The 27,319-nt window shown below is 35.7% G+C and overlaps 1 protein-coding gene across 4 annotated transcripts in view; it reads right to left on the bottom strand.

Annotated features, from left to right (window-relative positions):
• Nucleotides 1-25,591, bottom strand: part of SH3GLB1 (SH3 domain containing GRB2 like, endophilin B1) — a 36,873-nt gene extending 11,282 nt beyond the window's left edge. The window contains exons 1-7 of one of the 4 annotated variants that reach the window (XM_087448106.1): nucleotides 25,183-25,591; nucleotides 13,949-14,090; nucleotides 10,790-10,918; nucleotides 8,300-8,433; nucleotides 6,224-6,316; nucleotides 2,472-2,558; nucleotides 803-826 (exon numbers count right to left, since the gene is read on the bottom strand). In XM_087448106.1, coding sequence (XP_087304232.1) covers nucleotides 803-826; nucleotides 2,472-2,558; nucleotides 6,224-6,316; nucleotides 8,300-8,433; nucleotides 10,790-10,918; nucleotides 13,949-14,090; nucleotides 25,183-25,254 — 681 coding nt within the window. In that variant the 5' untranslated portion in view covers nucleotides 25,255-25,591. The remainder of the gene's footprint in view (nucleotides 1-802; nucleotides 827-2,471; nucleotides 2,559-6,223; nucleotides 6,317-8,299; nucleotides 8,434-10,789; nucleotides 10,919-13,948; nucleotides 14,091-25,182) is intronic. The other 3 variants (XM_087448115.1, XM_087448092.1, XM_004442916.3) reach the window with 3 other exon arrangements.
• Between the last annotated feature and the right edge of the window lie 1,728 nt (nucleotides 25,592-27,319).

The following is a 27,319-nucleotide window of genomic DNA, read 5'->3' on the forward strand; positions in this document are numbered from 1 at the left end:
TGAGGAGTAAATGAAAAATGCTTCTGAAGACCTCAAATAGCATTTGAAACAAATCTGCATTAAAGTCATAATTTTATTCCTTGAATTCTTGCTTAGTTACTTGGTTTCCCAGCCCAGAGAAGATTAGAAATGGTAATAGAGGAAGAGGGACTGCTAGTAGCAGTCCCATGGACAGCCTCTAAAAGTGACAGTCTGACAATGAGGGAGGAGATGACATACTTCAAAAACAAACAATGATCCAACTGTTACACAGTACAATAATAGATATTCATAATAACAACCCTTACTGTAGTAAAATGAAATATTTGCTATCCTGAATTTAATGCAGCAGTAAAGTACTTTTTAACAAAAATTTTCAACTAAAGTGACTGACAAAAATTAGCTTTGATGCTGGAGAGAACAAGCTTCAGTTACTTAGAAAATCGATTTGTGTGACATATGATATATCCAATTCTCTAAAGATATAGGACATGGTGTTAATTATATTTTACATAATTGTCATATGAATAAACCAAAGATTTAAACTGTCTTCTGGCAAGGCATTGTAAAGATTACCACTTAATATAACACGTATCTAGTATTTATCAGAGTGTGTGCAAACCACATCTCTGCAGCATTGTTCTAGTGCTCTGTGGAGCTCCTACTAGCCAAACAGAACTGAGCTTTCCATAATTTTCAGATTTTACATGATTCAGTAACAAAGACTGTGACTGGCCCCACAGCTGTTGTCCAGTAAATATTTACTGAATGAATGACAATTATATTCCTGTTTCATAATTCTGTAGTTTAATAATTTACTTACTTTTGTCACTTCCTCTGCCCAAATCTAGCCAGCATTAAAAATTAGAGAAAAATATAGAGCATGAAAGAAAGTCGGAATTTAACATTTTCTACAACTTAGTATAGAAAAATGTAAATATTTTAATTTAAAGGGAATACTCTCCTTTTCCAGAATCACATTAACAGATTAAACACACTAGTAACTAAATTAGCACAGCTTAATATACTGTGAAAGTATGCCTTCATATATATCAATACTATCAGGTTTTGAATCTTATACTAATTATATACATTAATAATAATAACAGTTTTCCCAAATTGGGGATATTTAACTCATCTTAGTTCTAGTTTTCTCATCTGTAAAATCAAAGGTTTAGAATAAGTGATTTCTAATTTTTCATTTAGGTCTAAAATTCTAGAATTTTAGGAAATTAAAATAAAGCAAGGATAAACGGACACTGAATGTTGATATAGCCATTACAGGGGGCACAATAAACTTGAGATATAATGACTTTAAAATTACCAGCGTTAAATACATCTTACTACAGGTAGATGATATCAGTAGTAAAACAAATGCCTAATAAATGAAACAAAGTAATTGTTTAGAAGGATATTTTTACCTAAGATAAAAGAAAACCTATGATTTATATACTAAATTACCAATGACTGAAATAGTCTCACACTTTTCATTTACCTACAGATAGGACAATGGAAATAAATGAATGCATTCTCTTGCTATCTAAGGAAGGCCCTAATTTAGCCAGGGCTTCAATAATTGCAGTAGTGTAAAAAAACAAAAATGCACTTTATATATTCTATACAATAATCTTTCCTATTACATGGATTTTTTCCCTCTGCTTTTAGTTCAAAGCCAATGGAATAAAAGCAGTCAATTAATCGCGAACTCATTATTAACTATAATGCAGATTCTATGCCACTTCTATGAAAGTAATGTATCTATGTGTATAATACCAAACACTATCTCAATAAACCTTTATTGGATAACATTTATGAATTTTGGGGCTATGTTCAGATTTTGTGAATTTCTATTTTGTTAAAAAAATAAAAAATTCCTAACATCGCAAAAATTTCCTCAATTTGAGCTCAATATATACATTGGATACTATAGAACAATTCTCATTCCCAGTTTTTGCCCAAGGCTATCACTATTCTACAACTTTCTTAAGTGAATTAGCATTGGATGGGGAATGGGCCTCACCACTGCAGAAATACCTAAATACTGGGGTTTGTCTTGGCCTGGAACTGCAGAAGAAACTAATTCTATGTTGAATTCGGGTGAAAATAAGGTAAATGTTGAAGGTACAGAGAAGCAAAATCAATTTGTATACCTTATACTTGTCTCTAAGTTAGGTAAATTTTGTTAATATTTTCACTTTTGGCAAAGAAAATTAAGTGCCACCTGAATTAACATCTTTTATTGAGTATAAAAGGCACTACGTATTTATGTATAAATTCAGATTCTAAAGTCTGAATTTGGCATGGCTAATATATTTGGCAATTAGAACACAATTTCTTTCTTCAGGTTCCAATATTACTTCAGCAGGTATTCCCTATATTTTTTGTTAGACATAATGAATGCATGGCTTCAACTATTTTAGACTTTTACATGAAGATAATAGCAAGAGAAGGCACTTTATTTAAGATGTAGAAAACACAGTAGGCCAACAAACCTTCAGCCATTTTACATGCAGGAAGTTGAGCATGTAAGAGAAATTTACCATAATGTTATCTCCTTCAAGGCGAGCTGAGTTTAGTTGCTTAAGTGCACAGGTAAGAGACAAAGAACACATTATACCAATGAACACAGTGAAACAATTCACTTCTGCACAATAAAGAACACACAAACAAGTATTAAAAGAGCTGATAACATGGTTTTCTACTTAAAAAAAAAACCAATTATATCGTTCTACAGAATTTCATATACTGGTGCCTATTCAATTTTTCCAAAAGATTCAAATTTGCAAAGACAAAAAACATGGTTGATGCTTGATTTTAAATTAGAAGCATTTAAAGCATTTGCTTTAAATTAGAAGCAATTAGAACTGTGGTAACTGCCACAGTTTATTTTAAGTGGACAGAGGGACATATTCGCTATGTTACTTGAAGATGTACTTTCCATCATATTTGGATACCTAAAAGTAACAGAGGTCGAAATCTCCAAATATTAGAGCTTTGAAACCAGATTTTCTTCTTCCCATTAACAAAACTCTAAAACGTTTTTTTTTTAAGTTTATATAAGACTAAGGTTAATAAACATCAGTGCCTTATAATTTAAATGCAGAAGTTCTATTTGTCTTTGCTTCTTGGACATAAGTTCTATATTATTTTAAAAACTGTATTTTTGTTCATTGTGAAACATTAAAGTAGGTTCTCTCTTTTCTGCTCAATTGGTATATTTTTGAGAAATGCCTTTGAGGTTTCTTTACCATTCTTCACCATGCTAACTAATAAAATACAAGTTAGTAAAGTAGCAATATTGGATACAGGCATAAATTTTTTACTGATACGCCTAAATCATCAAAAAGTTCAATTTGCTGTACTAGATTGTGAACTGAGGGCAGCAGAGATTTTGCATTACTTATCTATGAACTCCTTGCAAAAAATTCGCATTCAATAAATACAGAATTTAAAAAGAGGTCACAAGAAACTAGTAAATGAATTAAAAAAAAAAGTGCTGATATGTACAGGTCCCAACCTTACTTGCAGAAGAATAACTAGTCACAAAACAATTAATCCATGGAAATTTATAAAGTGAAACCAAAGAAACTCTTGAGGTTAGAGTAACCTCTTCAGCTCCCAACTAGGAACCAGGAAATTGTCAAAGAAGAAAAAAAAGCAAACCCAAACTCATAGGAGTTTCTATTTTTCAAGTAAACAAAAGATAAATGGAGGAAAAAAAAAAAGGATCACAAAACATAGGCATGCCTCAAGGCTCTACGTAGTAACAAACTAAGAGGACTTTTCCTTTCTGAAGTATTTCAGACTTACTGCTACAAGTTTGAACTAAAATGAGTTAGTTATCTAGGGTTAAAGAATACAACTAAAATCAGGAAATGTGAATTTTTGTTTAGATTAATATTTTAAATATTTGGCTATGGTTAAATTTTGTGTTATGCAATATATAAATTTTAGAAAAGTTGTGTATAAATGAAATTGTTGAATAAAGTCATTTGTATAAGCTTTCATTTTTATTTTCAACATGAATTCTCACAGAAAAAAATTTTGTCCTTAATAATATGGGGCACAAAAAAAATTGTCAAGATCTTTTCTGGATATAGCAAAAGGAAACATCTCTCAAAATTTGTCTACTATTATATTTAGTTCTTATACAATTTTTTTTTTGCTGAGGAAGATTTGCCCTGAGCTAACATCCATTGCCAATCTTCCTCTTTTTTTTTTTTTTTGCTGAGGAAGATTTGCCCTCAGCTAACATCTGTGCCAATCTTGCTTTTTTTTTTTTTTTTTTTTTTTGTGAGGAGATCAGCCCTGTGCTAACATCCGCCAATCCTCCTCTTTTTGCTGAGGAAGACTGGCCCTGGGCTAACATCTGTGCCCATCTTCCTCCACTTTATATGGGACGCCGCCACAGCATGGCTTGCCAAGCAGTGCGTCGGTGCGCGCCCGGGATCCGAACCAGCGAACCCCGGGCCGCCGCAGCGGAGCGCGCACACTTAACCGCTTGCGCCACCGGGCCGGCCCCTAATCTTGCTTTATTTTGTATGTGGGTCACCACCACAGCATGGCCATTGATGAGTGGTGTAGGTCCGTGCCTGGGAACTGAACCTAGGCTGCTGAAGCAGAGTGTTCCGTAGTTCTTCTACATTTTAATAGCAGTGGTAAAATAATTTAGAATAATCAAAGGGCCTTGTATGCTGTTAAATTTATGAGCTTTCTGGCACTTTTCCAGGTAAAAAAGTAGACTATCATTATCCCGTAATAGTGCTTGTTAAAGAAAGTCTTGTACTGACACTTGACAATAGTATTCTTCTTCCACAATCATCGCTGAGCACATGTAGGCATTTTGAATAGAGATTTTGTTCCAGTTCAAACTTTTATTTCCAAATGATCCTTATTTATCTTAATAACATTTTTTCCTGATTAAGCAATTAGTATCTTAAAAAACAATTTATATTTTACTATATAAATTTATTATTAGCAACTAGAAACTAATATCCTAATTTAGAGTCTCTTGCCATCTACAGTGTTCATTTTCAAGTTCTGATTCTGCAAAAAGCCTGTTTAGACAAGTCAGGCTGTTTTTGATGATGATGTAATGATAAATTCTGAGGTGAAAATGCCAGTGAATTTGGAATTAATGTTTTGTCAAAGATAGTTCTTCTTCAGCAGTAGCTAATACAGAATCTCCAAAAGGGGAACCATCTAGAAGAAAATAATTTATTTTGCTCATCTAAGGTGTTGGGGTAATCTCATAAGACATCACTGTCCAACACCAAGTTACTAGTTTTAAATTTCACTCTAAACCAAGTCTCAACCTTTTCTTTCCCAAAACAAGAGAGCCACAATAGACTTCTACCAGCACTGTGGTAATATGCTCATTAAGACAATGATTCTTGATAGTGGTAGTGGGAGTGAGTTGAGAATAGAAGGCAGTGAATATTATGCCTCTTAAGAAAACATATCCCTAGCTCAAATTAAGAATTAACTTGCTAGCTTCCTCTAATAAATTCATATTTGTTCATATTGTACTATCTTAAAGGTGTTTCAATTCAAATGTGATTAATCTCTTCAAACTTTGGAATGGTGATATAAACAGTATAAATATTAGATTAAACAATATTATAAATAAAACCTTTTAAGAAAGTTAATATATAACCACTCAGTTTTAAAAGACTATTGTGAGGTTGATTATATGAAAAATATACCAGAACTTATTTATTCAAATGGGTTTCCTCTTTTTCAAAATAGCCACTGGGAAGTCCACGCTGTCATTGTTTGAATGATTTTGGAACTATTCTGGGTGATAACTTTCAGTTTGAGTCACATGTGGAAAGGGAGTCACATCTAATTTTTAAGCCACACACAAGCATCTTCAAACTAGATTCATTCTCTTCTTAATTACTATCTGTTTTTCTACTTCAAATATAGTAAATCTCCAAAAGACACATTTGCCATCACCACTGAGGATATCTGAAGAACATGACATAGCTTTAGGAGCTCTCATAATTTTTGTTTTTTTAGCAACAAGTGTATTAGTAAAATAATATTGCCTCTTGATATGATTACTTTGCACTGATTTAGATGTATTAAGTTCTGGTAAGTTTGTTGTAAAAAACACAAAAACAGTACCCCAAAGTCCTATTCTAGTCTTAATAATAGACTGTAGCTTGCATGGTATATGAATAAAATATTCTACAAAAAATTATTAACCTAAAATGTTTTTCTATTAAAAAAGACTACTTACTGAAGCTCTAGTTTCTGCAGCTTTTGCCTTTTTTAGTCTGGTTTTTGCAGCATCCAAGTCCAGTCTCTTATTTTGTAATAGTTTCCTTTCTTTCTATAAACACAGGAAAGAAAAAAATAAAGGCTAATGATGCTAAAATCCAGTAAAAGCATACACATTTAAAGTATTATTCTCCATTGAATATATGCATCATCTGAAAAACAAAGTTCTATGATTACAAAATTGGCTATAAAGTGACCATTCAGGTATCTGACCCCCTTTTGTAACTGTTTTCAATTCTAAAATGATCAAGACATTCTAGATGTCTGAGAAATCTGCGAAAAATAGCAAGTGATGGTAGAAACAAACAAATATTATTATTATTATTTTTTAAACTGATAGTTCTTCTTTTTTTTTTTTTTTTGCAGGGAGATTGACCCTGAGCTAACATCTGTTGCCAATCTTTTTTTTTTCCCCTCCCCAAAGCTCCAGTGCATAGCTGTATATCCGAGTTGTAAGTCCTTCTAGTTCTTCTGTGTGAGCCACTGCCACAGCATGGCAACTGACAGACAGGTGGTGTGGTTCTGCGACAGGGAAACGAACCCGGGCTGCCAAAGTGGTGAGAGCCCTGAACTTTAACCATTAGGCCACCAGGGCTGGCTCAAAGAAAGATTAGTTTTATTATTTTGCCTTTTTGTCCCCCAGGAAACATTTAGCAATATCTTCTTGGTTGTCACAATTTGGAGATGGATATTACTGGCATCTACTGGATAGAAGCCAGGGATGCTGTAAACATCCTACAATGCAGTATAGCTCCCACAACAGAGAATTATTCTGCCCAAAATCTCAGTACTGCCCAGGTTGAGAAACTGTTTCAAACTGTTACAGATTATCTAGGAAGTGCCTATGGTAAAGGAGGTATGGGCTTAGGGCAAAGCTCCTTGATGCCCTATGTGATCTACCTCAAGGATTGGGCAGGCTGCTATTAATGTGCCATAGCACCAAAAGCAACTCTACTACTCCAAAATGGAATTTCAAATTCATAGAATGAATAATGAATAAACATTAACATGGTATCTTAGAATTCCTCATGGGAACTTCAAGCTTCTGTAACAGGTAAATTTACAGGAATCCACTGTTTGCTTTACCAATTCTCAGATTTCATATACCAAATTTCATCCTATTGACAATCTAATATCTTTTATATCATATTTCAACTTGGTGGCACTTCCTCTATCTCAGGCCAAATATTTGTTTGCCCAGAGACAAATTCGTTGTAAACATATTGAGGTTCTAAAATATTTTGTAATAAGAAACCTGTAAATTAAAGTTTGAAGTAGTATTTACAATAAAGAGCAGTCTTGCAAAAATCTTAGGGAAAAAATCCACCGAGATCTCCACTCTCCATCACTTAAAAAACAAATTAAACTAAAAAAAAATAGACTTAATAGATTAGGTTTGAGAAAAAGATATAATACTTATCTCTCATACTTCGTCAATAAAACACAGCTGTATGAAAAGAAGATAAAAGACTTCTAGGGATGCAAAAACACAGGAAGTATAATAGCCAGAAATATAGCTTCCAGTAATTAGGTTTCTGGCTCCCAGTTCAAACAGTCACATGGCTATACTATGGTGATATTTTGTACCATATTTTTATAATCATTCCAGGAACCTCTCTATAGATTTTAAATGTGCTGGTAATGAACAAGATGGATGTAAAGTCATCTCAATAATACTATAGGGACACAAAAACAGAGTCCATATCATCAATACTCCTTTATTTTGGTTTAGTTTTGTGTTCTGTTAAATATGTACCTAGCTAGATTATTTAAATATTCTAATCTGCTACATCTACACAGTCATTAAGAGGGCAAATTATTCATTATAACTGTAAGTATATTGGACTATTGGTGGTGAAGACAATGCAGTCTATACAGAAACTGAAACATAGTGATGTACACCTGAAACTTACACAATGTTATATAAGCCAATATGACCTCAATAAAATAATTAAAAACAAAACAAAACAAAAAAACCTTGTAAGTAACATATCTAAATTATTTTACTAAAAAAGGGGAATATTTTCCAACTCACAGCAATTGTTTTGTAATCTCCTTCTATAAAGTTTCTTAATGGAGTGAGAAAATTTAAGGCTGATGTTTGAATCAGCTCTCTGTCTGCTGTTCCAATTCGTTTTTGTGTTTCTCCACATTTAATAAGTGCATTACCTGCAAAGGAAAAAAGCTTCTTTTTACCATTGTCTGGTACTGTCAGAAAATCATCTTAAATCAGCAATTTGATCTGCTCTCAAGTTAGTTGTCACTTGTTTACTTAAGTAAAAAATCAAATAGAATTAACTGTAATTAAGGTAGTTTTATTTTAAGAGTAAATTTAAGATTATAATTATCTAAATGAAAATGACAAAAATGAACTTCTTATCACGTCATAGTTAATTGTACCAATTCTACCAATGGGAAAAAAGAGGACAGATATACTAATAAGTACTAATAAGTATTTATGGTCACAGTGTAGTATGGACACTACACTGTGTATGGACACTATTTATGGTCAAATAGTGTAGAGATGTTTACAAAAGTATAATGCTTAAAATATTTTAATAAGTAGATCAAGTCAAAATTTGTCTTCTGTTTCTACATTTATTCACTTATCTCAAGTATCTATAAATAATATATATTTATATCTTAAGTTAAAAAAAATCCATGTTTTGCAACACACAAACCCTAATATTTAAATAGAACAAGTACAGTGGAAAACAATGAAAGAAAGGGAACCACAGGACCAAGGTTCTATTCCCAGTTCTACCTCTAATAAGCTTTAGTTCTGTGGGTCTTAATCCCTTGACGTTAGGATGAGATGAGATCTGATCAGTAAGGAAGGTAATAATATGAAATAGTAGTTAAAAGCTCAGTTTCTGGATACAGATCTACATTTGAATTACTAACTGTGTGATCATGGATGAATTAGTAACCTCTCTAAAACTCAGTTTCCTTGTCTTTAAAATGGAGATAATAGAATTTACATTATAAGTAGGTTATGAGTGAGGATTTACTGAAATAATACACACATTGTATACTGCTTAGCTCAATGCTTGGAATACTCAATTGTTAACTATTATCAATTACTAATAAATAGATTCACAAAGCCCAATTCCAATGATCAGGGTATACTCACTGGAATTACTAGAGGTGGAAACAGATTAAAGAAGGAAAAAAATTTTAGAAGCCCTTCTAATATTCACGCTCCACTAGGCCTTCAGCTTGGTGAAGAAAAGGGCTGAGTCTCCTTCACATACCTTTATGACCTCAGCATCTAACTGTATCTGTCACCAGCAGGTAATAAAAAATCTGTTTAATGTATCAAGTTTTTCTAAAATTAATAATTAAAATTTAGAAATAAACCTATAGAAATTTTAACCATTTTCAGACTTCTGAAAGAATTATATTTTGAAGAACACAATGTACAAGTTTCAAAGTTTTCTATCCAGTTTCTCATAAACAAATTCTTCTATCCTGGCATCTAGGAGAAAGGTTTAAAATTAACAACGATTTCAAAAAACCAAAACTACTTAAGATTGTTTTGTTCCCCTAATAGCCATTTATCATCTTTTAAAATAAATATGATATTAGCATGCTTTCAAGTATGTACCTTAATATATAATTTTTAATTTATATTAATGGCATTCATTACACAGTAAATTATTTAGGTTATTTCCATCTGACATAAAGCTAATTACTAAGTTCATTTAGCCCCAGAATTTATGAGGTATTTCATAAATCAGGACTATCTGTATAAAATCATTTAATTTACCTACCATACCTACCATTTCATATCCAAATAACCAATTCTTGCAGAAGTCTTAATAAAGAGAATTATTAGCTATGAACAATAGGAAAAGAAGCTATAGAAATCTGAAATAGTCTCATGCTTAGAAAAAATTTGAGGAATAATAAAGATGTATAACTTTGAAGCTCCAAGTTATACATTATAAAAGTTTGTAAGCAACTAACCAAGCTGGCATAACTGTAAAACACGATTAAAGAAAATCTGAAGATATATAAAAGCAAAACAAAAATAAAATGTAATCCAAACATCCAGAGATAACTTACGGTTAACGATTTTTTGGTACTGACATACTGTGTAATGACAGCACTACTGATTTGTTCAAACACTTACTATGTGCCAAGTACTTTAATACAGAAATAAATAAGCTCTCAACAAAGCTTAAAAAAATCAAGTACAAGAGACATATGTAAACAAAAATTGCAATATATCACAAGAAGTATTACAACAGAGATGTTGCAAGATTCAATGGGAGTACAAGTGAAGAATTCACTTAACTTTTTAGAACTAAAAAGAATGTGAATTTTCAGAATAATATGTGCTTAAATATACTAAATTGAACTGTACATATTTATTGGTCATCTATATTTCTCACTTCATCCAAAATTTAAACATAAAAAATTTGAAGTTAAAATTTATTTTACTAATATTATGTAAATGTTAATGACATCTCTCAGTAGTAAAAATCTAGAAGGATATCAGACCTTTTTGCCTTTTGCTTACCATAAGCTGTTCCTGGGCCAAACTCAGTCCCTGCATCAATCATATATTGTCCCAAAAGTTCTGGGTTGTTTATACGAGTTGGAGCTTTTCTATCCAGTTTCTCATAAACAAATTCTTCTATCCTGGCATCTAGGAGAAAGGTTTAAATTACCAAGAATTTCAAAAAACCAAAACTATTTAAGATTGTTTTGTTAGCCTACTAGCCACTTATCATCCTTTAAAATAAATATGATATTACATGCTTTCAAGTATGTACCTTAATATATAATTTTTAATTTATATGTTAGAGTATTCTATAGCTCTAAGAAATTTATATTTAAGAAATATGACAAAATATTTGGCACCAAAATATTTTAAAGTAAATTATTTTATGAGTATTTTATGGGATTTTACGTTGCAGAAAAAGGTTGGTATTCACTTAATATCTAGGGAAGCTGTCTTTGCCCCATTCATATAGTGTCTAGCTTTTAACTTTGAATATATGTTCATAATTTCAAAATCAGGGATTTCCAGCTATGAAAATATAGATATAAGGTACCTAGAAGAACCAGAGTTACCGACTTCTGACACTTTTAATGTGCTTTTGCTTGCTTGCATGCTCTCCCTCTTTCCTAGAGTCTAAATATAGGCACAGGAGTTTAAGGAACAGAACAATCCAGGTTTGGAATAGTCTACTGACAGAGATCAGCAATGTGAGGCCTTGGCTTAATTTTATTTAACTATGTTTAAAGCATATATGTATATAGATATCTCAGACCATGTATTCACTCAAAAGATTTCACCATTAAAAATAAGTTTAAAATACAAGACAAAAGGTTAAAAACAATAATAGAACAGTAGCATAAATGGAAAGGAAAAAAGACCAGTAAAATCTGAATAAACATTTGGTTAGCATAACATTTAGGAAATTCATATTTACACTGCTGCCTAACAGTGAGGTATTTCAGAGACAAATGAGAAAAAAGTCAAAGTCTCCAGAAACAGTGACTAAATATAAATTAAAATTACAATCCAAAAAGAAGCTAAGTTAAATAGGTTCCTTTTAAGCATCTCACATAATTCCTCCACAAGTGAAAGTTTCACACAGTGCACTGAAAATTTCAAAAATGAGCTGAACCAGTACCAGAAACACTTCAGGAGCTGACAACAGCATTAATTATAATAAATAAAATAGGCTGTTGGAGTAATATTCGCTTTTGTGGTAGACTCTGTTGTAGCGCTAGGTGAGTTTTTAAGTAGGAACTTTAAAACCTTTAAATTAGTTAAAACCAAAATGAGTCAGTTGGAAACATAACCATTTAGAAGATGTTAACTAAATTTCAGAATTTCATTTTCTGAGTGTGAGAGTGATTCTTAGCTTTGTTGCTTTTTTACCTAGCTGGTCAAAAGTTGAATCCTATGTTGACTTCATTCAGTTTAATAAAACATTTGGTATATTAATAAATAAATGTTTCATTTCAGTAAGGCATCAATAAGTCATAATAAAATCTTTCTTTTTTTTTTTTAAATTTTATTTTTTTATTTATTTATTTTATGTATTTATTTTTTTGCGAGGAAGATCAGCCCTGAGCTAACATCCATGCTAATCCTCCTCTTTTTGCCAAGGAAGACCGGCTCTGAGCTAACATCCATTGCCAATCCTCCTCCTATTTTTTCCCCCAAAGCCCCAGTAGATAGTTGTATGTCATAGTTGCACATCCTTCTAGTTGCTGTATGTGGGACGCGGCCTCAGCATGGCCAGAGAAGTGGTGTGTCAGTGCGCGCCCGGGATGTGAACCCAGGCCACCAGTAGCGGAGCGTGCGCACTTAACCACTAAGCCACGGGGCTGGCCCCAGTCATAATAAAATCTTAACAAAATATGCAGGCAATTCTGCTATAATGCAACATATATTTCTGAAAAACCCCAGGTTCTGGAAAATCATACACTAAAAATAACAGGTCTTACGGGGAAAAGAGGATTGGGTCTGACCACTCAAAATCTACGTAACTTTATAACCAGAGCACATACAAAAAACAAGAACAATTCTGTTACTACTTCAGACTTAAAACACTAATGTATAATTGTATTACATAAGCCATTATAACTTCTTTACACTGACACCACTCCCTTGTTTACCAGTTGTATAGGAGCTTATTTGCCACCCAGAAAAACATGTCATATAACAGACTATGTATGTGAGGAACTCTGGAAAGAGGAAAGAACAAGAGGAAAAATGTCTACTACTTTTTTTTAGGTGCCATGGTATATAACTTAAGTAACCTTAAAGGAATAAGAAATACCACATGGTGTCCAAAGACAACAGATCTCACTCATAGCATAAAAGGCCTATTATAAAAGGTCACCACAACTTAAAATGACACAGAATTACTAATATTTTGCATAGTACTTGAGGTTTATGTAACAGAAACAAAGTTTAAAGCTTGGAACTTTAAGTTAGTATCTAAAAATAAGTTTATGGCATTTTACAACATGGTCACAACAACACTGGGGAAAAGGGGAAGGAAAGTATGCATTGCTGCCTTTTTCCTTCAATTTTGATATGTAAAGCTCACAGTGAAAATAGAGGGTGCCAATACACCTGGTTCTAGTTCAAGTTCCAATTCTAATGAGCTATGCTACATTGGACAAAATGCTAACTTGTCAGTTTGAATTAATAAACAATTATTGTGCACCTTATTTGCAAGGTTATTGAGTTGGGCGATCTGAAAAACCTTACAGAGTTGTCTGAAAATCAAATAAAATAATTAACATAGAAATATAAAACTTAAACATAAAGAATTGGTAACTATTTAAGTTTCTATATAATTTTCCCTTATTTAGGGACAATTGTCCCCTAGATGAAAAAGGAAGATTATCTTCACAGTCTTTCATAACTTAGAATTCAAAGTCATTGCATGAAATTGAGTTTCTACGACGGTTACACAAAGGCCTAAGAAATATTATTTGTCAACTTGTTAGAGGGTACACGAAGAAGTTTTATCACCCTCTTCTTCACCAAAAGCACATACAAAAAGTAACCATAGACTCCAAAGTCACAAACAAAAAAATTGTGTTTTTCAATAGCCATTAAAACTTTTTTTAACATTAAAAAACCTACTAACAGTACCTTTTAATAATATTAGTCAATAAGGTAGACAAAAGGTAAAAAGTGTCTTACTTGGATTTGGCTGCAATAACACTTCAGTCTGTTTCATTATTTTTTCTGTCCATATTTTGGTACATTCAGCTTTGCTAAGGAGGTTCTCTAAGTGAGCATCCAATTCTGTCTTCTCTGCCTGGCCAAGCTTTTCTTCTGTGAACTGTTATTGATTATTAAAAAAAAATTAAATATACCTCAAATACATTTTAGAAACCCATATCAATAATTAAGAAGAAAATTCAAATCCAAATAATCCCGAACACACAAAATAATTGTTTGTAAACCATCACATATGAATACTACTTTTTTTGCCCCTGTGGTAGTTTATCCATACCTCTTTTGTGGCACTTATGATGACCCTATCTTACAGGTAACACATATCCTTAGTTCTGCTAAAATGTATGGTGTGTATTCTATAGAAAATCTAACATATTGCCCGGTATATAAAGTATGTAACTATTTCTTACATATAAAAGTAGGACAATAGGGGCTGGCCCCATGGCCTAGTGGTTAAGTTTGGTGCGCTCTGCTTCAGTGGCCTGGGTTTGGTTCCTGGGCACGGACCTATACCACTCGTTGGTGGCCATGCTGTGTCAGGCAACCCACATACAAAACAGAGGAAGATTGGCACAGATGTTAGCTCAGGGCGAATCTTCCTCAGAACAAAAAAAAAAAAAAAAAAGGAAAGGTAGGATAGTATAGTGGTAAGGAGTAAGAGCTTTGAGTCAGTTGGATCTGAATTCAAATCCTGGCTGCACTGTTAACTGTGTGACCTGAGCAAGCTTTTGAATATTTTTTTCTTAGGTGTCCTCTATTGTAAAAGAGAGACAATACACATCTTACAGTGCTTTGAGAATTAAGTAAGAGTATGTATGTTAATCACTTTGTTCAGTGCCTGGTAATTATTATTTTGAATTTAAAAAGGACTGTTTATGTTTAATGTGGCTTTGTATTATTGGCACTTTAATCACACTGAGTTAGACACGCTTTTATGGGATGCTCTGGCAAACTATCATTTAAATTGTTTCTTCAGATTATGTTCCAGCAATTGATTTATAGACTAACTTTTGGAAAATATCCTATTCACACTATGGAGGTATCTTTTAAAGATCACAAAATGTAGTTAAATATACTCAACATATCAATTTTTTATTATCTTGAGTGTGTGGGTTTTTGAGGAAAGGCAGCATTACCCATACAATAACAAAGAGGTAAAAAAGATTTCCAGGTAGATCTTATAGAGACTTGTGGATACTTTTAATTAAACACTAAAAGTGATGACTCAGGTTATTTATCATGTATAATTTTCCTCTAGAATATGTGGCTTTCCTCCATCAAAACACAGGTATATCACTAGCACTAATTCTATGCTTATTAGTCATAACCCATTTTTGCCTAACAAAATATTGTGTTCACCCTGCTTTTTTCCCCCTCTCATTTCTTAAAATATCTTCTGCTGCTCCATTTTTCTTACTTTTATCATGTATCTTTCAGCATCCTTCTTCTTGGGCTAATACTTTCAACTGATTACCAGTTAGCACTTTTAGCTGAAAGGTCCTCTAGAATGTTATTCTTAGACTTCAGGTTACAAACCCCACTGAAGACCTTGTTCAGGGGCTAGAAATAACAGCTCTACAGCTTCTGTAAAGCCTTACATCTTTTTGAGGCTGACCTGTAGCCAAGCCTTGACCCAACGGGTGGAACTAAGAATAGCAGTTCCAAAGCTATTGCCTAAGCCCGAAAACTTGCAGTGTATTGTAACTGAGGATAGGAGAGGCATTGGACAAAAAATCAAAACCCTAATCCCAAGGTCAGTTGGGTAACTACATAATCTCATTCCTAAGAGAGAACTCTGGTATTCTCTACAGATCCCTGAAGATTCTAGCAACAGACCTCCTACTGAGGTATAGATTAGAATTTTACATGTTCAAAGTCTACAATGGTTAAATAGATTATTTCCCAGATAAAACAACCAATAGGAGGGAAAGAAAGGGAATACACCCAGGTGAACATGGTACCAATAGAGAAAAATTCTTCACTTAGAACCTTAATAAGCAAGTATATCTATTTGTTTGTTCATTCCATTCATTCTTTCAACTAATATTATTAAGCACCTACATATGTGCTAGGCACTATTCTAAGCACACGGGTTTCAGCAGCCAAAAAACAGACAAGGTTTCTGCTCTTAGGAAGCTTATATTTTAATAGGAAAGACAGACAATAAACAAGTAAATAAATAATTTGATAATAAGGATACAAAGATAAAAAGATGGTAGAGAAAAGACCAATATAGGTGGTCCTATTGTTTCTTGAGTGAGTGAATGTTACTGAGTGAATTAATGAATCCAAGTGTAGAGGAAGGAAGAATTCATTCCACAAGGGGATGGGGGAGTAGAAAAATCAGGAAGACTTCAAAGGGGGACGGATATGCAACCTGGGACTGGAAGGGGGAGCAGGAGTTTGAGGAGTATGAGATGGCGCTGGTTAGAGAAATAGCCTCTCTGAGCAGGTAACAACTAACCTGAGACCGAATGGTAAGAAATGAGCTATGTAAAGATCTAAGGAAAAGGTGTGGAGTCCTCCAATGATTTATCCTCTAGGGCACTGCTAGAGAATCATTTATGCATATTAAGTATGCAATACTTTATGCATATTAAGTATTACTTTTTGGTATAAGCCCTTAATTCATATTTAATGACCAAGAACAGATTAATACAACAATCAACAGATTCACAATTTAAAAGTCAGTATTTATTAGGTCAGTCTTTGTGCAAGGCACTCTGCTAAGAACTAGAAGACATGGTCTCTGTTATAGGAGAGCTAAATGAAAAATATTATCTAGACAATAGAAACCTATGGGTCTATTTTTTTCAGCACATAAAATCATGTTAATGATTTAGATGTTTTAGAAACACACTGGAATTAAAGGCATGGGCTAGACATTACTAAAAAATATTTATAAATAGCAATTTAATAAATAGTCACTGAGTTTATCTGATAAAAATTAGGTTTCAGGGCAAGTTTTCTGCCAATAATATTTCAGAGAACCAACAATTAAAAAGTTAATTATTTGGAAAATAAAACATTTCAATCTGTGTCACATCAAAAGGCCTGTTCACTACATTATTTAATATTTTCTGATTCTCATGACACTACCTGACAGTTATCTCTCACTAAACATTTTTCAGTGAAAAAAGAGCATGAAAGTGTAATAGAGCAAAGATGAGTATTTGCAACAAATCATTTTTTTGTATAAGCCTGAGCAAGCAACAAAGAAAATATGTAAACTGATTTACAAAGTAAGATTCTACAAACACAGTGAGTAGGTTTTTTACTATTTTAGTTCAGAAGGATAAAAAACAAAAACAAAATCAATATAAGGAACACTAAGTATGGGTGAGATAAAGAGTCTGATTATAGAAAACCTGTTTAGAAAAGAGCAGTTCTGCAGGAAGGCCCACAAGAGCAATGTATTTAAGTACCAGTAATAAACTCTATCTGATGTTTACTTGAATTTTCTGAGAGTGAAAACAGTTATTATTTTTTCTCACTCTGACTACATCTGTGTTTCACATTTCAGTACATTAGGTATGGTCTTATTTTATATTCTGCTTTTTCAATGTTTTCTTTTATCAATTAAGATCATTTACAAGACCTTTTTTATACTTCTGTATTCTTAACAGTGTCAGGGCTTAGTATATGCTAGAAAATGCCATATACTAAGCTTTGCATTTTATATAAAATACCCCAAAAAAATCTTGTTATATAGGTAAGAAACATAATTTTAGTGATGAAGTTGAGGCTCAGAGTGGTTAAACATTTTGCCCAAGGTGTCCATGCTGGGATTCAATCTCACATCTGTTTGAATCATAGTCTTATTACACTATACTACCCCTCCAGTAAATTAATATTTTCTAGCACTGTTATCCAAACATATGCTGTGCTTCCTTGCCTTTGTGTCTTTGTTCATAGCACTCTGGTCAGCTGTATCCTAGAGCCCACCTCTGCTTCTTACAAAATATTCAATAATCACCAAATTAAGGGTAATCTTAATCCTATCTAGAATGAACAAAAAAAGTGGGGAACATAAGAACATTGTTAATGTTATCATATACTTAAGTTGAAATTATAAATTGAAATTTTATTACTTAAACGTATAATTGTGAAAGATACACTATTTCTCACATTTTATCATTGTGGAGGCTTAATTTTTTTTCCATTGTTATTCAGAAGGCACTATATATTAAGATAAAATAGTACAATATGTAATACATACACTTTTCTCTAAAATATTTTTAGGAATGCATCTACTACTGAAAATGATTCATTATACAACTAAATTAAGGAGGTTTAAATTACTAATCAAAAATATTTATGGATCATATATATATATTTTCTTCTACTGTATGCATAATCTGTATATGACATGGTTCTTGCCCTCAAAGATTTTATGATCTGAATAACACTGCCTAAACACAGACATAAAATTATAATAATGGTACCCTTTTCAGCAAGACAAAAAGATGTATTAATTTTCTTTAAAAAAAAGATCCCGGGCCGGCCCTGTGGCTTGGTGCTTAAGTGCGCGCGCTGCGATGCTGGTGGCCCGGGTTCGGATCCCGGGTGCGCATCGAGGCACCACTTCTCCGTTCATCCTGAGGCCGAGTCCCGCATACAGCAACTAGAAGGATGTGCAGCTACGACATACAACTATCCACTGGGGCTTTGGGGGGAAAAAATAAAATAAATAAAATCTTTAAAAAAAAAAAAAAAAGATCCCTTCCTAATTACCAAAAATTTTATATTTTATCCTTAAAAAATTTGCTTTTTAACATCTTTAAGTTCAAAATCATTACTGACTCTGTAGTCTCGTGATGATAACAGCTGTTAATTAGAAACTACATTTGATTTTAAGCATGTATTTTAACGAATGTACAGCAGTACTATTTAATAATTAAAAATTTTTGTGAAAACAACCTACTATAAAAGTCAGGATGTAAATAAGTCATAGAATTCCAAACCCACTGTTCTGTAAAATGTAATATGATGTACAATTCTTTCATAATATTTCATTAGCAATACAGTAAAATAACATGAGAATAGAAAGTTTAATCCCCTCTCTTTATATATTTTCTCTAAACATTGCTTTAAGGGAAGGATTGTTTTTGAGTCAGCCACATTACGCCAGGCACTGTAATCCTTCCTTTACTACAGGACAGGCATGTAGCCTACAGTATAAAATACAGAGCCTGGATTCCATACCCTGCTTTACTAGAAAGAAAAAAGAACTATACGTGAAAAGGTTGGGTGATCAAAGATATCTATTTAATATAAACTCGAACCATCAGTTCTTTGACTGGGTAAGAGCAATATTTTAAAAGTAATCTGGGGGCCGGCCTGGTGGCGTAGCAGTTAATTTCACACACTCTGCTTTGGTGGCCCACGGTTTTCGGGTTCCGATCCTGGGGTCAGACCTATGCACCACTTGCCAAGCCATGCTGTGGTGGTGTCCTATATAAAGTAGAGGAAGATGGGCACAGATATTAGTGCAGGGCCAGTCTTCTTCAGCAAAAAAGAGGAGGGTTGGCAATGGATGTTAGCTCAGGACTAATCTTCCTCAAAAAAAAAAAAAAAGTAATCTAAACTTCTAGGGGGAAAATGTATAACAAATTCTGAATATAATGTATTAGTAAACGCAGATCCTTCTCAACTGATTCTCAATTTTGGCTGCTCTTTGGAATTACTTGGGGGAGCTTTTAAAAGCAATGATGCCAAATCCAACCCCAAGGATTCTAATTCAATTGGACTGGGGTGCAGCCTGTAAAGATTTCTCCTAAGACTGAGAATCACTGTTCTAAGCTCATATATAATTATTTTAACATTAGGTTAACAAACCATCTTCTATCTAGTAGTTTACTAAATTAATGCCAAGAGCACCAAAGCATGCAAATGCAGTTTTAGGTAACACTAAATATGCAGAGTTTTTACGTAATGAGAAAACGTCCGGACTTTGAATGCGATATGTTTTATTAGAATTTGAGAGACATGGAAGTTATTGCAATTTAAATTCTACAAAGGAAATGAGATTTGAGAAGGGCTTGAGAGAGACTGTTTGGCTAAGTTAGATTTCCATCCAGACAGGATCTGACAGGAGCTAGTTGAGGGCAGCATCATATTCATCTTTACCTCTCCAGCTCAGACGCACCATTATGTTTGCTGAATTAAACGGGAGATCGAGGCCAAGCTTGCAACTAATTTTTAAAGACTTTTTCCCCCTCAGAAAATAGCTGGCATTCATGAAGTCTGTAGTGTAACATTAGTAGTCAGTTCAAAGGAAACGTCAGAAAATTAAAATGAACCCCTTCCCTAAGTAATTTAGTTTGAAAATATTTTTTTTAGAAAGTATATGCTCTTATTTTAAAGATAGCAAAATTTTGCTTCGATATCAATTCTGAATTAAAATTGTGCTCACTTGAAAGATTTATCAAATGAAGTATGAGAATAGCAATTCACAAAATGGATATTTACTACAAAGAGTAAAATATCTAATTATGACAAATTGAGATTAGACTATGAAGTCCTTGAGGGCAGCAACTGGGTCTTATTCATCTCTGTTTCCTTCAATGTAAGCACCTAGGAGGTACTCAATAAATATAGGTTGAACTAAATAGTTTAATATTTTAGACTGGCATTAATCAACTTCAAGGTCAGCCGCTATAATGTCAGAAAAAAAGTAACATAAAATTACTTAACAGGCTAAACGATTCAAACAGTAAACTTTGCACGTGCATACTACCTTGCTTGCCTAAAATGATATAAAAAATTAAAAAGAACCTTGTTGGATGTTGTGAGAGGGGAATAAGAAACAGAGTTGATTCTTTAGGACATAACGATCTTATTAAAGATGTGAAAGCCATAGAATAACAAGAATTTTAGAGCTCCAAGGGACCTTACAAAAGGTTCATTAGAAGAAAAACGCTACATGATCATACAGAATTGAAAAATGACACAAGATTTCACATCAAGCTCCTGTGGTCTAAGATGGACTTGAAGTTGTATCTTGAGGGAAGGAAAGACTATATTCAGAGGGGGCCAAGAGCATTCAAGATGAGTTTAACTGTGTGAACAAAAGTCTGGAGTTAGAAAAGTATAAGACATTTTGGAAATTAAAAAAATAATTTAGTAAGAATACAGTGTTTATATATGAATGAGAGAAAAGACAAGGCCAGAAGGGAGCATTTAAACTTCAACTAAGGAGTTTTGGATGGAAAAGATAGATTCTAAGAACTAATAAATGTCTTTTAAAACACTAATAAAGTAACAATTTATCAAGGATAAATTACCTGATGCTTTTGTATTCCATTGTTTTGAGGGAGTTAAGCACAACAAAGCACCAAATGGACTGCTAAGGAATGAATATTCCTATTCATTTATACATTTTACCTTATTCTTTTTAACTATCAAGGCATATAAACTAATTTTTGAAGGGTGAAAGTGGAGTGATGAGACCCATTTATATGCTTTAATAGTTTGATTTCACTTTTTTAAAACAGAGAATATGTTTAATTTTTAACTGAAAAATTTTTAAGTAAAATGAAAAAAATGTATGGAAGTTGGCCAACCAGAGAATAGCCTATTCTTTAAAGTATAATTTGAATAGAAATTATTTAGAAATGTGGAAGATGAATTCCTTTCCTACTGTTCTTATTGCTTATAATGAGTAATTGGCACAGCTCTTAAGCTATTCTTAGCATGACACTTGGCACCATACTGATGTCAACTCAATTTAGAGTAGGAACTCAGTTACTGACTAAATACTGAAACGAGAAAGTAGTCTTTTGTTGAAAATTATCATACAGCATTCCAAATTTCACATGTTACATTTTGGAACCATCTTTTTTTCTAAGATATTTTATTTTAAAAAAAGTATTGTGGAAAATGTCAAACATATACAAAAGTATAATAGTATAATGAAACCTCACGAACCCATAACCCAGCTTCAATAACTACCAACATTCTGCCAATATTGTTTCAACTACATCCCATTCTTCTTCTGAAATATTTTAAAGCAATCTGCAGACATGCTATAGTTTATACATAAATATTTCAGAACATATTTCTAACAGACAATATAAAAAGACACATTAAAGGAGGCTGTTCCTCATGAAATTTTTCCCTTCTTAGTAAACGATTCAAGGCAAAACCTCAGAGTCATCCTTGACTCACCTCTCTCTCATACCCCAGCCAATCTGACAAGCAATAATGGATAGATTCTGAACCTCCCCTGCTGTAACTCTTATCTAAGTCACATCACTTTTTGCCCGTCCTATAACCACAGCTCCTTAACTGGTCTCCCTAGTACCCCGGCAACCACAGAGTCTTTGCACTTGTTCCCTCTGCCTGAAATGCTTTTCCTCCAAAAAATTGGGAATCTGTTACTTCCTTGAGGTCTCTTTGAATTTGATCCTATTAGAAAGGCTGGCACTGACCATCATATCTATACAATATGGCAACCACCACCACCCCTGCCATTAACCTATCCCCTCTGGCCTTTTTCTCCATTACCATCTGATGTATTTACCAGTTTGTTTTCTCCTTCTAGATTGTAAGCTTCAGGGGGGCAGACATTTTGTTGATATAATTCACTGGTTTTGTTGATTTTATTCATTGCTATATCTAGTGTCCAAAATACAGTGGGTCCTCCATATCCGTGGGTTCTGAATGTGCAGACTCAACCAACTGCAGATCAAAAAGTCTATGATGGTAGCATTTGTACTGAACGCGTACAGACTTTTTTTTCTTGTCATTATTCCCTAACCAATACAAGTATAATAACTACTTCCACAGCATTTACATTGCATTAGGTATTATAAGTAATCTAGAGATGATTTAAAGTAATGGGAGGATGTGTGTAGGTTATATGCAAATTGTATGGCATTTTATATAAGGGACTTGAACATCCACAGATTTTGGTATCCACATCCCCCAGAGGGCCTGGAACCAACACCCTACTTATACCGAGGGACGACTGTAGTAGTGAAATGCAGACATGGAGTAGGCACTTAAGTATTTAAGACTGAAAATTATTTGATAGATAACAGGTTAGGACTGAATTTAAGAACTTCTTCCTAAAGAATATGAAACAATTAGGAATTAAAATTCATTTGGGAAGTACCTGTACATCTTTTGAGAGTTTTACCAGATTTTTTAAATCTAGTCTACAGACAATTTAAATCAAATTCTAGTATACATGTCCTAATTAAGCAGTGAGGATTATGTACCTGAAAACATATCTAACTGTATTTCAAAGAGTGGCATTATAAAGTGTCAAATCTGCATTCAGCATCTAGAATCACAGGGAATCAGCACTAAAACAAATAATACCAAAGACTCTGCCTCGTTTGCAGTCAACAAAGTCTCATAAATCATAAATCATTTCAGACCCTAAATCACTTATTCTTCTTGCACCTTGTCTTTGAACTATTAGAAGTAGGCTAGGGGGCTGGCGCTGCGTTGAGTGGTTAAGCTCCTGTGCTCCGCTTTGGGGCCTGGTTCCGACCCCAGGCGGACCTACACCACTCATCAGCCACACTCTGGCAGCAACCCACATACAAAATAGAGGAAGACTGGCACAGATGTTAGCTCAGGGCTAATCTTCCTCAGCAAAAAAAAAAGTAGGCTAATAAATCAAGAAATTATTTTAACTATAAAGTTCAATGTCTTTACAATATATCTTATATTTTAGTGGAGGAGGGGGAGAAGAGGGTTAAGGCAGCTTGCTTATTACTCACCACGTAGATTTTGGAACTTCGAAATCAAGACCTAGAAGGAATTTCCCATCTCTTAAGTGTAAATTGCCTAAGTGTTACTGAAATGCTCAGATTGTACTAGAAGGTCTCTCTAGGCTGTAACATTCTATTATTCTATAGTGTATCCTACACCTGCAATGCTTATCCAGGAAGAGAAAAGCAGCTTGCAGAGTAGGTCCAACAGCACTTGGCTCTTTACTAGCCTGCAAATTAAGCAAGTAGCTTAAACCTCTCTGAGGCTGCTTTCTTATATATCAAAGGGAGTTAATAACATCTATCTGGCAAAGTTACAGAAGGGACTGGAGATAATCTGTCAAATGCCTAACAAAATGTTTGACACAGTTTTTTCACAATAGGCAGCTATTACCTTGCTCTAGCTCTACCATTCTTTCGCCAAGAATAGTGCAAGGTAAGATCAACTATGCCAATAAAATTGGGGTGAAAGAGACAAGCAAAGTAGTAAAGCAAAACAACTGATTTACATTTCTGTATCAATTTGCTACGCATACTAGGAAACTATTTTTGTTTTCTCTTTACAAAAGAGAATATTGTTGCTACTGTGACTATGTCATTAACTTAGACACCAGATTGTTTATAACCCATGTTGTGCTGAAATTTACATCTGTTCATAGATTTAACTGAGTTGGCATAATGTGGGTGATGACCGTAGAAAACTGTCCAAGTTGCCTAGTACTGACACTTCCCTGATTGCGGAATACCGCGAGATAGCTAACTTTTCCCCTTAAAGTGTATTTGAAACATAACACTGACTATAGGCACAACACGAATCTCTCGCCTCGCCCTACTGCCGGTGCTTCCCATTTTGAGAATGAGTGGGAACCCCCAAACGCCAGGTTTCCCATGGCCTTGGCAAAGTTTGGACACCAACTGGCGATCTCCATTTCTCCCGCGGACTGCCAAGCCCAGGGACCGTCCTTCCAGGGAGAGGGAGGGCTGGAGGGAACTGTGTTGGCAGCTCTTTGGGTTGAGGGGCAGGAAAAGGAAACTTCCTTCTTGGACTCGTTGGGGAGGGTGAGAGACGAAAGGAAAGGGTGGGGGTGGTGCAAGAATGGTCTGCGTCTCTGTTACCCCGCGGGACTCACAAGGCCTCCGCCCGCCCGCGGAGGGAGGTCACACACGAGCACGGCGTCGTGAGGGCAGAAACCCGAGGCCGAACTCAAGGTGTCCTCCAGCGGCGGGAGGAGGCGCCGGGCCCCGTCCCTACCCCGCCTCGCTTGCCGGGGAGCGGCGGTTGGGCAGGAAAACGGCCGCCGGGTCCGGAGGGGCACCAGGCCGCGCCCATCACCGGGCCTCCGGCCGCCGCAGGCCCGCCCGGCGGGAGGCGAGGCCAGGGGCGGAGAGCGCAGCCGCCTCCGGCCGGGCGCTCCGGCGGCCCCTCCCTGGTCCTCCCGGGCGCCGCCACCCCTTCCCCCACCGCGGTACCTGCACGGCACGACTGAGGAAGGTGCCCGCGTCGGCCGCCAGCTTCTTGACGTTGAAGTCCATGATGTTCATCCTGGGCTGCCGCCGGGCGGAGCTGCCGGCTGACCTAGCGGGGAGGCGGGGGCGCCGCGGCCGGGCTGGGGCGCCGGGCGACAGTGGCGGGGGCAGACGTGGTAGGTGGAGGGAGGCGGCGCCAGCCCCGCCGCCGCAGCTGTCGTTTCCGTGAAGGGGGAGAGGGAGGGTGGGGCGAGAACGAGCGCCTCGGAGCGGGCCGCGCGGCCAGGCGGCGGCGGCGGCGGCCGAGACGCAGGGCCTGTCCGGCCGGGACTGCGGCCGCTAACGTCGGCTCTGGCCGCTGTGGGCGAGCAGAACACAAACGACTGGGCGTTCAGGCCGTGTGAAGCCGGGTCCCCAACGGAGGAAGCGAGCGTCGGCCGCGGGGCGGAGCCTTTATAGAGGTTATCGCGGGAACAGCGACCCCTTCAGGATCGCGGCGGCTCAGCCGCGGGGCGCGCCGGGAGCTCGGCCCCCTGCTCCCGAGAGAGGGTGGCGTTCGCAGCGAGCGGCCCGCTGAGGACTCGCAGCACGTTTGCCCTTAAGCCCTTGAGAACCAAGAACAGAGACAACCCAAATGCCTCTTTGTGTTTTAAGAGAAAATATGGAAGTTATAGCATAGAATTACAATATCTGAGAAAATAGAGCCAACAGCTCCCGGTATCTTGTAGCACCCGCGCCGGGTTGGTCCCTGACGCCTGGATGGCACTCGGCGAACGTTTGCAGAGTAGGGTTGAATTTAATGTCCCCACCAAGCGTGTTCTTCCTTCATTCAGTATTAGTGAGTATCTGCTGTGTACCACGACTGAATTAGGCGCTGGAGCTACCATGCTGAACAAACTGTGCCTGCCCTCAGGAAGCTCTCAGTTCGATTACTTGACAACCTTTGGGGACCTGGCCACCCCCACCAAAAGCTCTGTAACTGCTGCCACAAGGACTTGTGACGGCCTTAAGACAGCATGCGCACACTGGATTACAGGATCAACACTAGGTGCCTATTGGGTGCAAAGCACGGTGCCGGGGACGCAAAGCGCCAGGTGGAGGACGCACAGAAGTATAAGATGATGAGCTACATAGAATAACCCTTAAGAGTCAGCGTGGCGAATTTTAATAACAAAAAATGAGCATATGATGTGAAATCTGTTCCAAGACCTATACGTAATTCCGAGTAACTTCTTTAGCGCTCTTCAAGATGCACTATGCTTGAAGTAAGTTAAAACAGGTACAAGCACGGAGGGAGAGACAATACTATTTCAAGAATAAGAAAACTCGCTATGTATTTTTGGTGTCGCTGTGCCCTTTTGTTACATTAGGGCTGAGAAAATGCAGGCCCAGCAGGCAATGAAATGAGCTCACATTCAGGCTTCGGTATTTTACTGAAACAGCAGTCACAGAAGCAGTGGCTGCTGTTAAAGGCTGAAAGATTAGTTAGGAAAAGCATAATAAGAAACACCAGATAACATAAATATTTGTGTTCTTTTATTCTTTGTGGTGGTGACAGAAACAACCACTTCTTTCCAAGGTAACTCCAGTGGAATGAATCTCCCAGACCCAAATTACTCCATGTATCTTGCATATCAACCTATTTTTCCAGAAATATGGGAAAGGAAATATATAATAAGGAATCTTGTTTTTCATTTATTGTCCATTTTAGATTTCTATGTGGAAAAGCAAATAAGTATATTTGCCATAATTTACGTCCATTTCTACAAAAGGATCACACCACTGTGTCCACCATTAGAGGAAAAAACTCTGGATCCTCTTCCTCTAACATGTAGATCTTCCTGACTTGAAAAGAATCTTCACTTCTTCCTGTTGAGCGTCTGTAGCTGTAATACTGTTTCTCTTGTTTCACTGACAAAATCATAAGACTAGTGTATTGCCTTGTTTCGGTACCACCCATTTCCTGCCTGCTTCCATGCAGTTGACTTCTGTTTCTATAACTATACCTAAACAGCATTCTTGAGGTTGCCAGTTATCTTCTTGGTAAGTCAAACAGCCGTTTCCCCAACTTCCACAGTGACTCTACTCAGCCCCTTCCCAACAGCACACCCCTTTCCAGGACCTCATTTTTCCTGGTTTT

This window comes from Ceratotherium simum, chromosome 2 (genome assembly GCF_057802395.1).
Source record: "Ceratotherium simum simum isolate JZ-2026a chromosome 2, ASM5780239v1, whole genome shotgun sequence".
NCBI classification, from domain to species: Eukaryota; Metazoa; Chordata; class Mammalia; order Perissodactyla; family Rhinocerotidae; genus Ceratotherium; species Ceratotherium simum.